A 10,996-nucleotide genomic window follows, 5' to 3' on the forward strand; every position below is an offset into this window, starting at 1 on the left:
TCTCTGTTTTAAGCCCCAGCATTTTTACTAATTTAAGGGTTCAAATTTGACATTGATCATAAAAACCACAATTAGCTTGTGGTCATCTTTAATAGGCCCCTCCTATAGTTTCCTATAGTCTATATCAGTTATGGCTAGGCTTATTTTGATACTATTTTTAAGAATTTAGGATCTTAATAAATGACTAGCCAAAAGATATTATTTGAATTTTTTTATCTTGTATATGTATATCAGATCTATCTAGTGCATGATTGGTGTGAAGCTCAATATACACCCTCAATCGCTGATTAATATTCAACATGTTTTTGATCTCCAAGTGGGGCAACTTTGAGGCATGCCTTTGGAACATGGAGTATGCCTCCTGTAATTCTGGATGACGAAACCTTTCAGTTGAAAACTGTAAATATAAAACTGAGAGCAAGTGCTAGTTGATATTGAATGGAAATAGGCAAACCAGAAGCATGAAATGCTTGCCATTATTAAGAGGCAATTAATCTTTGTCAAGAAATAAAGACACAGGCATAAGGCATATTGCAGACTAGAAGGCACAGGGCATTTCTCATTTAACAAGCCAAGCATCCTGAGAACCCCAAAGGACAAGTTGGGTTGGCCAGTTTGTAGGCCAACCATGGACTTCCAAATCCAATTGAAATGCCCACCCCCCTCATTAAATCATGGTCCGGGTCAATGAGTGCACCCAAAGGTATATGTTGCTACCTGCTCGATGTGACAATTAAGCAGGGTTAATAAACCGATTAAAAACTTGATGGATCGCTCGTAGATAACTCATTTTTTTCCATCTTGAATAATAAAGTTAACGTGGAATTGGTTTACATTACCATTACCTCTCAAAAACTTTCTAGGCTCATGGTTTTTTCCATCTTTGATCTCGTCAAATGGGCCATTTTACTATGGACTTCCAAGCGGTGAAAAAAGCTAATGAATCCATCATCTTCGTTCGGATTAATTGTTTCGATGCAAAGGAAATTCCTACAGACAAGTTTTTGAGAAACAAATTTGCACGGAGAAGTTATCGGAGAATTTTTTTTTTTCCTTTTTACTTCTACGATGAAAAACCTAGAAATGTTTGAGCCTATTTTTCAATAGTATAGACAGTTGAAACTATTGATCCCTATTATAACAGAAAAATAGCAGCAAATATTTTTCCAATCTAACTCCAGACAGATTTAAGTGTCATTGTGTAGATATTGTTATAATGTAAACTAGGATGGAAGAAAGCAAGATCAAAATTAGGTGACTTTATCAATAAACTCGATATACCTAGTAGCACCACTACCATTATAATAGAGTAATACTCAAATGATTCTTTTTTATGTACAAAAGTATTGGCCATCGATAAATTATATATTATGGGTATTATAAACTCGTTACATGTAAAGCCATCTTAATTTTTTAGATGGATGATGATGAAAAGCTGCATGACTTTCAAACCATGATTTTAGCCGAAAGAGAAGCATTAGTCGATGCGAGGTGCAAGTGTTTGGCGGGGCCCATCTGGTGGGGCCGGACGTGAGAAATCCCTTCACACCACGCAGGAGAGAGAGAGAGAGAGAGAGAGAGAGAGAGAGAGAGAGAGAGAGAGTAGGGAGGCCCACGTGGATCTCCGACCATCTTACCCTTCCGTCTCGTGGACCCAAAGATTCTCCCACAGCCTTGTAGGCCCCACACCGAGCTTCAGCCAAAATGATCGATGCCCCTTCCGTTTGTCCTCATTTATTTATTGTTGCCTGCCCGCCGAATGAATCAACATGTTGATGAACAGTTCCTTCATTGAGAGCTCCCTTGATTTTTTTTTTTATTGTTATTATTTCTAAACAAGGAGCTAACCTTATACTTCATCTAGAATTCACCCCATAAATTAGCATGAAGTAAAAAAACAAAGTAAAAGTTCATACTCGGTTTAACCCATTCTGCTGAAAAGCAAGCCGACTTTGAGCACTTGTTTAAGCTTGATCATCCCCCGTCATGTGACAAGCCGAGCGCTAATATGATGTGGTGAATATTTGCCTAACTCGATCTCGAGATGGACTGAAGTTCATAACCTCGGAATGGCCCAAAACACCTCACCTCAGCACTGACCTTTCGCCCCTATGAAATGGAAAGGAAGCACCATATATCCTATTGAAGAGCATAATTGCCCGGTTAGCATAGTTATTTCTGCATGTGCGATGCTAGAATATAGTTATTGCATGACGAGCCATTATCATATATTTATTGCATGCCCTGACAATCTTGGTAACGAACATCGGTCCTATCCCTTTATATTAGGAAAATCAGAGGATCCTTAGAAAAATCATTATCTTGATTCAATTCTCTCTCTAGAAATTTTTTTTCCCACTCTTCTATCATTTTTCTAGAATTAGACCGACTTGAACGTCGGAGGATCCTTCTTTAGAAAATCTCCAATAAAAGAATTTTGTTTCAAGTTGAATCTGCATCCTAAAGGCACAACCGACCACTTTACTAGCATCTCTGCCGATAATCAGTAGTACAAGGTATTTCACTCTAGATCATCGCTGATCTTAATCTTACCTCGAGGCTCAACCGATCTCGAATTCTAGCAGCAACAATTTTTTTTTCTTCGAGAAATATTGAGCTTAAGTAATTTAGTAAGAGGGAACAATTGATGGAAAAGGATGTAAAAGTTGTTTAACAAATGCATAGAGTCAATAGCTGTTAAAAAATAATCTTGACAGCATATTTGAGATCGTACAAATATTCTTTATTCATGTAAAAGAAAATAAGAATTGGTATCATTCATATACGGATGGTGGTCTCCATACTTTGATGGTTGGGATGCCATAAAAGGGTTTTCATGATGAATTGTCTTTCATATCAATAGCCAACTGCTTATCCCAACGTAAAGAAGTTCATGTAATTCCTTGCAGGATGTTGTTGAATATAGAAAACGAGAAATAATCTACAAGATAACCCAAACCTTTGAAGAACAAAAAAAAAATCCTCCCTTACAAATAGGTAGCCCATTAAAATAAAACAAGGCATCTATTATCTATTAGCATGTCCTAGTCATTAATAAATATGATATCAAATAGTAAACAGGCTAATGCTAAGGTAAATGCAACCAGGGAAGACACAGCGGCGAGCCCCACCAGAGGTAGAAATTTCAAGGTAAATGAGTGCGATTTCCTAAGGCTTGTCTCCAAGCGCTGTTTGCTGGTGAAGCATCGCCCGTACTGAGTACATCCACTGCCTCAAAAACCCCACCCACCCATTCACTGAAACAGCGTTGTTCCACATCATGTGGCCTCTGTTTTGTTGTTAGAAGACTAAAAGTGGATCGATCTGGTGCTGTTTCATGAAGCCTTTTTCGTGATGATATCGAAGCTGCAGGCATGTCACTCCTAGGCTTGGCCTGGCCCCAGGCCCAGCTCCACATGTGCTACAATTCATTCATGCATTTACTTTTACACTGATTCCATATAAATTGGCACTGAGTTTCTAGCCAGAGGTAATTGGAGGTTACCCTCTGGACATGACTTTTTACCTCTTCACCCCATGCCACCAGGAGAGAAAGAAAGCCAGCCAAGTGGAGCAACTAATTCTTATTAGTAGCCATGCTTGAACCAATTGCCTTCTTGGAAGGAAGGTTAAAAAAAATAATGATAATAATGAGTCGAAAGCTACGAAGTTATTAGCACGGACAGAGAGGATGCAGGGAATGGTTAAAAGAAGACTCAGTCGTGCAGAGTTCCTCAGTGCCGGCCAGGGCCCTGGTTTGGAGCCCCGTGATTCAATTGACCCGCCTCAAATCACACCAATCCATGAAAAAAATCACAGCAATCATTTCATGCCAGCAAAAGAGACTTTTTGTGCGACTAATTGGACCCATATGTTTTGAAAAAAATTAATGCAGAGCAAATAAATATCACATCTAGCATTCAAAACATCAAATAAACCCATATGTTATCAGAATAGTCCTTCATAAATAGCGAATGATTAAAAAAAAACAATTATTTTTGAGACAGATTCAGATTTATTTTATATTTAGTATAGTTGAAATGTTACTGAAATCTAGGTAGTGGCTGGAATTTTGGAAGTGAAATAGTGATGGGCAAGAGTTAAGAGAAAAAAATATAAATACAAATATATAAAAAAAATTTAATACATGTCAGGTAGCCAATTCTCTTTACATTCTTATATTTATGTGTATATATTTGAGTCATCAAATTTTCGAGTTCAAATACAGCTACATCTAAGTTTGGTCTGATAAAAATTGGATCTAATATATAGAATCCGACTTAATTCAATAACATTAACAAAAATTTAATTTGGACCCAAGCTGAAATAATCTATTTGGGTTATCGAGTTTTCGGGTATCATTTAGACCCCTACATCTAATCATGTATAAACTTTCTAATGTCGGATAAAAAAGCAATAAGAGAGCGAATAAAAGTAAAAACAGGAACTAAAAATAACGGTAAAATGTTACTGAATTCATCACCAAAATATATTAAACATAAATCCCTAATTCATATTAATTAGTCCACATATATTTTTTTCCATTTCACCAGCCTAAGATGATATAGACAGTACAAACATGGCTTACCTCAAGAAGCATAGTTCCAGCAAATCAGTGAAACCACCCAAAAACCTTCCAATGTACAACCTGGAAAGTTAAATTAAATCCAAACATTTCAAAAGACAAGTAAGAGTTTTACACAGTTGTTGGAGACCAGTGGAGCCAACCAAATCCTACAACCAAAGACATATGTTTAAATTAAGCAATTATTTGAGTGTAAGTTCTTGACATATAGCTGCACGGCTCTTTCGCACTTTTCTTGCACGACACCAATTCCGAAAAAAAAAAATCTTAGAATCTGCTAGTCTTTTGCCTCTCTCTCAGGAAAACAGCATAAGCCCTAACAGTTCACTCCTAGTCCTGAGACCAGAGGGACAAGGCCAGAATGGTACCAGAACCGACACTCTTCCCTCCCATTTAGGTAACTCCTCGTGGCCATGACCCACAGATACTGTCCCGTTTGTCAGAAACCTTGCCACAGAGAACATAACAATCAATTCATACAAAACAGCTCCCTCTCCATGGCATCAGTTGGAACAATGGAGTGAAAGAAAGCGACCATAGAACTCGATAAGAATACTTTTGAATCAATTATCTACCCTGCAGAGACTTTTAAAAAAAAGAAGAAAAGAACGAATCAAACAGCATCCCAATTAAGATTCAGATACCTGAGAAAGCGCTATCAAAGCACTGACATTGGTGTTTTTCTAGTTTGATAAACCCCCATCCCAAAAGATCAAGCCCCTGCACAAGGCAGTGCATTCATACGAAGCACATGGCGAGTATCAACAACCCGACTGCATTCGATTCATCACTGGATGATAATCAAACTGTTTTAACAAATGATTGCCAGTCTGCCTCACCCTATTAGATCAGAAATAGCTTCTCATATACAGGTGCTTTCGCAATATTCATCGAACAAATACAACTAATTATCCACTAGAGATTTCCTTGGCGATGAACAAAGAGGTCCGGGCACTTCGATTTGCTTCATGTAACAAGTTTACACCCAAATGCATCCCTTCCAACATTCCAAAGCAAAGATACAATAGGATTTATAGTAGATTATAGCGGTTCTAAAAACCACCAGCAGAATAGTAATAGTAGCAGCAGCACGAGTAGGTAGCCCATTAAAAGCAAACAGACAGTACTCATGGAGATGGAGGCCAATCAAACCCAGCAAATTCAAAATTTAGCCCACCACCATAGAACCTGACTTCCAACCCCTCCAGCCCTTGCTCATCATCCCAAACATTATCATCATCGCTCTCCCCCTCATAGACGTCGATGCCATCCTCCATGAAATCCCATGAGTACAGAGAGGAATCTGAGTAATCCGAGGGGGTATCATCATCCCAGAATCTCTTGTCGTAGCAGTCCACGATATGAGGTCCCAACACCTTCAAACTAGAATGCCTCTCCTTCAGGATCTTGTCGTCAAGCTTCACATCCCAACAGCCCCTCACGTCCAGGTACTCGAGATCCTCGCACCGTGAGAGAATCTCGAGGACCCCGCATGTTGTGAGGAGGTGGTAGGCCATCTCGAGGTGGCGGAGCTTGGGCATTGTACGAGCTATGGCCTGGGCCTCATCATCTTGGCAGACCTTGTCTGCCACCTCCAGTGGGTGCATTCTCCGACGGAGCCCAACAAGGGACTTGCAGTGCTTGCCAAAGGCCTCAAGGGCACGAGCACCAATCTTTTTACAGTAGCTCACATCCAAGAAAGTGATGTTTGACAGTTTTGGTGCAACATGTTCAACAATGGAGTCGCTTATTTCACTCCTCGGCAGCTCTAAGGTCTGAAGGGAAACAGCACTTGCAAAACCCAAAAAGAATAGAAAGATATAAGAGAGATTCAAAACAAATTACCATCAAAAACAATTTCCAGTATCTAGCAAAGGGTGGAAGATGTTCGCCTAATCCCTTTCTTAAATTTTAAAGCTGGTTTAGAGGTTGGCTCTTTCTTCAGCATTAAGGTCTGAAATAGACCAGGAATTGCAGAGCCTACCTCAGGAATTAGATATGCAAAACCCATATGCACATAATTGAAAGCTACAACTAGTAACTTTAACCGAAAAGCTCCAAGATACGATACCAAATATTTGCTCTCAAGTGGTTCGCATGTTCATTAACTGAGTTTCCTATAACCAAGGACAAAGGGGATCTGAGACAACCTACTGCTCCGATTGCAGGTGGTGTGCAATCGCTTGGACAACTAATAGATAAATTGGAGAAGCAAGAAGTGATGCTGAGACTTGACAAACACATTGGATGAAAGGGATATAATGGATTAGAACTCAAAAAATCATCCACCATTCTAAGTTTCAAACTATTTAGGGAACCTGTCCATGGGGATCTATTTATTAAGAATGAGAAGCTGCAGCTCTTATTATTATAAACATTCATTTGACTAATCTTACGATGAAATAATGCCAATATTGTGAAATCCAAAAACAAAAAATATTTTGTACTCCACTGTGTGAACCTACGGACTGTTTTGTCTAACATCCCGCACGTTGTGAACCTAGAAATATCTTCTAGTAACTGTTCTGAGTTGCTAACCAAAGATATGAGGTCTACAAATAAAAGGAATTTTTTTCCAAAATTGAGATTATCACTGATACATTAGTAGAGTAACAAGAGAAGTTAAAATTTTGATAAGATGGGTTTGCTTGACTTGCCATAATGTGATTCCTAAGTTGCGGTTAAGCAATTCAGATGCTTTGCTCAGCCAATAACATCAAGGTGTAGATACAAGAAAAGTTGTTTTTTTTTTTTTTTTTTTTAACAAAGAGGAGTTAATACTTACTGGTCTGCAATGAAGGAAAAGATGGAGTCACTGGGGAGTCCAGAGACGCAAAGCCGTCGGAAGGAGCCACAGCTCCGGGCGATGAGCAACTGAAGCATTCGATCCAAATGCTCCGGCTTGCATCGCTGGCTCCATTCCTCAATGTCTATCTCTTGCCAGCAGTAAGGCCCGGAGACCGCCCGGTGCCAAGCCTTGCAGACCCTGGGGACAACAGTAAGGATCTCCTGAAGCGAAAGGTTACGAAAGATTAAGCCCAGAGCATCAGGAATCAGCTCCTCCCACCCCCTGAATTCACTGCATTCCCCCATCTTCTCCACGGAGGAAAAGAAGAGCCACCCTACAACCCTGTCCAAAGACCCAGATCAAAAAGAGAAATAAAATCAAGAATTAGAACAAAGAAATGATTCAAAATGATAAAAAAAAAAAATGTAGCTAATTTAGATTCCAATCTACAAGACTTAAGACTATCTTGGAATCCAGAGAGACGGGGAGAAATAAATAAAAAGAAACCAAGAAAACCAAGAAATTTAAGTCGAATGGCAAACCCTATTTGTTCAATGGATGGGGTGCCAGATCAACAAGTAGCACCCAAGGTGTCGAAATCGAGACACAAAAAATCGATAGTAGGCACGATCTAAGGGGCAAATTCGTTCAATTTTGCTTGGAAATCGGGAAAGGAAATAATCTTCAGTGAGAAAGACGAGAAAAATCCCCCCCCCCCCAAATTGCCTGTTTTAAGCAATGGATGGACCAGGGGACCAAAATCCAATCGAGATAACCTATCTGAAACCTAAAAAGATCAAGAGATCAAGAAAAGACGAGCCTCGCAACAAAGAAAAGCCATCACATCGACAAATGAAAACGACTGGGGAAAAAAGGGGGGCGTGGAATTACCATGCAAAAAACGAAGCAAGAAATCAAGCAAAAATAGAATAAAAAGGAGGAAAAGGTTCAGATCTTTTAGTCCTCAATCGTTGGTTACCCATAAGATAAGGCGGAGGGGGCGAAGAGATCAAAACCCAGAAGCAAGAACGGGCAAACCCACAAGTGGGGCTCGAAGCAGCGAGGACGAGCAAAAAAGATTGCGTCTTTCAGTCAATTTGCCCCCGATTCGGCTGAAGAAAAGCAAGAAAGAAGGCAAAAAGTGAAAGAAAGATCAAGAAATCCAGACCCACAGGGGAGCATCACTTCCGGCACAAGTGAAGGATCCTCCCTTAAATCCCAACCACTAAAAAACCATCAACTTTACCCAAAGCAATGGCCGAAAACACTGCCAAATCTTATTTGAGCCACTGTCCGTGACCCAAACGACAAAAAAATGGGAAAAAGAAAAGAAACAAATGCGCTCTTGAGCCTTTTCTTTATTCTGCTTAGCAGAAAAATAACAACTGTAAGGTTAAGAATAAAAAGGAAATAAACGATGGAGGAGAAAAGCAGAAGGAATATATGAAGAGATACCCCGCAAAAGTAGAGCAAGAGCTCCAATTCCGACCCTTCGTTTCGTCTGCAGCAGAGAGAGAAGGGAGGGGGTGGGGGGCGCACCAAACTTCGCAGAAAACAATGGCAAGAACTGCGGCAAAAGCTACAGGGAACGGGGAAAAGTATTATAAAAAAAAAAAAAGGAAGTAGATTTTTTTTTTTTTTATGAGGTGGTGTTGATCATAAGTATAACTTTATATTATTATTTTTTTATTAGTATATTAAATAAAATTAAAAAATAAAAAATACAAAGTGTCCGAATAAATTTTCTCACCAGCCTATGGCGCCGATATTTTATTAATTAATAAAATAATTTTTAATAAAAAAATATAATAATAATAAGGGTGGAAAGCCATTGTTTTTGTTATTTTATTTTTTTTTTTTGTTCTTTGAATTGTTTGAAGTGACAACGTGGGGCCCGGATAGGACTGTGGGGTGGAAAGGGTGGATTTTTCTACAGCTAGCACTTGCACTTGCAATGCACGTGAGTTGATTAGGAGGTTAATTTGTCTAGATAATAGGTACTCCAGGAAAACCAAGTATCATTCATAGCTCTAGGGTTTTGATTTGTCTTTATTTGTCCTAATGTACCATATGTACTCTTGAATAAAAGTAATGCATAATGGTGTTACTATTAGCAAAGGGTGATGAAATACTGAAGTAGTGAAATCGAACATAGGACATAGAGATACACCTGAAGATTTCATGTTAGGATAGTAGAGGTAGATCAGTGAATAGGGAGCAGGAAGTGAATCGAGCTAGGATAGCATGCACCAATGAGTTTGGTTTTTATATAGTAAGGACACTTGGCTAGGCCGAGGCTCAGATAGAATGGATCCGCATAATAAATCATGAATGGCAAATAAGATGGTAGCTTTGCTTTTTGATTATATAATAACGTTGGAATTATATTTTTAGCAATATCGAAAATTTGAACATTGAACCTTCTAAGAGCAAGTTTTTAGAATGAGGTATCGACTAACCATACTAACAACTATTAGTATAACTTATAAATCATAAATTATGATCGAATAGATGTGGTAATTTTCTACCGCACCTTTTATTTGCATGGGCCAACTAGATGCATGTGAGACCTAAGAAAATTTGTCATTTTGTATTTAGTGCTTTTTATCCAAGAGAAATTGCTAACCCTATGTTTATGTATCTTTTGTGAAGACATTACCTTTCTAGCACAAGTAGACCCTACTAGCCGGATAAATCTAGTTGAGCCATATCCATTGGCCACGTGTCAAATTTTATTTTCAATACAAAATATAAATGATGATGCTATTATTGCATAACAGATACAAGCCATTGCAAGTTTACAACTCACAAGTAGATTAATTATAGATAAATTTGTAATTTTAAAGCTAATTAAGATTCGGACTTATAATATTACAACAGTTTTTTCACTGGAAAAACAAAGTTATAGGAGGGTATTACATGTTAGTTTCACAGGCTGTTATCCAGCATAGCAGCATAGTCAAAGCTGTGGTTGATGAACAACCTATAAAACTTCGACATGTTTATTTGAAAAAGAAATAATTAATGTTTGAACGTAAGACATGGTTTCAAGTGTTACCACCCCCTAATAGCAAAGCTCTTCATCTTCCATATTTTTATTTATTATTGGATCAATGACAGTTAGTTTTATCCTAATCGAACCCACCAGCCTTATATGTATCTAGGTCCAAATATTTAGAGATGCCCTATCCGAGACTTGAACTCATAATCTCTATTTGCTAGCAGTAGTGTAACTATTGGGATAAGCCTCAATTCATTAATATATCCTCAAATTAGATATCGAAGAACAAAATAATTCTAGAAAAATATCATTTGGACCAGTTCTATAGCTTTTGTTATCGTAAAGTCATTATAACAAGATAATGTTTAACAAATGACTGTAATTTTTTTCCGGAATGACAAATAACGATGGTTATTTCAACATCCATTACAATGATGCAATAGGGACCTCATCTTATCGGTCATTTGGGTCATTAAGTAATATTTCAAGCACGTTAAGCTTATGTAACAGTATTTGAAATGTAGAAACTATAAGGTTGGTTGGGAGTATTAATTGGGTTGGTGTGCAATCTACCTTGGAGAATTTAGTGCATCTGAACAAAACGAGCATGGCTTGCGTCAGC

General features: G+C 38.3%; 1 protein-coding gene across 7 annotated transcripts; it reads right to left on the reverse strand.

Annotated features, from left to right (window-relative positions):
* Positions 1-5,344: 5,344 nt before the first annotated feature.
* LOC103696253 (F-box protein FBW2-like) lies at positions 5,345-8,927 on the reverse strand. 7 transcript variants are annotated; one of them, XM_008777805.4, is made up of 3 exons: positions 8,829-8,927; positions 7,371-7,715; positions 5,345-6,376 (listed from the first exon to the last, which is right to left on the reverse strand). In XM_008777805.4, exons 2-3 carry the CDS (start codon positions 7,676-7,678, stop codon positions 5,713-5,715), a joined length of 972 nt encoding a protein of 323 aa, XP_008776027.2. In that variant the 5' UTR covers positions 7,679-7,715; positions 8,829-8,927; the 3' UTR covers positions 5,345-5,712. The 7 variants fall into 7 exon arrangements, with proteins under 7 accessions (XP_008776027.2, XP_008776024.2, XP_008776025.2 ...); XM_008777802.4 differs by lacking the exon at positions 8,829-8,927 and adding an exon at positions 8,542-8,615; XM_008777803.4 differs by lacking the exon at positions 8,829-8,927 and adding an exon at positions 8,353-8,593.
* Between the last annotated feature and the right edge of the window lie 2,069 nt (positions 8,928-10,996).

The sequence above is a fragment of the Phoenix dactylifera genome, unplaced genomic scaffold (genome assembly GCF_009389715.1).
Source record: "Phoenix dactylifera cultivar Barhee BC4 unplaced genomic scaffold, palm_55x_up_171113_PBpolish2nd_filt_p 000452F, whole genome shotgun sequence".
In the NCBI taxonomy this organism is placed as follows: Eukaryota; Viridiplantae; Streptophyta; class Magnoliopsida; order Arecales; family Arecaceae; genus Phoenix; species Phoenix dactylifera.

Excerpts from the sequence above, each read along its gene's own strand:
- LOC103696253 (XM_008777802.4), bottom strand. Across the intron at positions 6,377-7,370 it reads TTTTCCTTCATTGCAGACCA|TGCTGTTTCCCTTCAGACCT; the intron begins GTAAGTATTAAC and ends GGGTTTTGCAAG.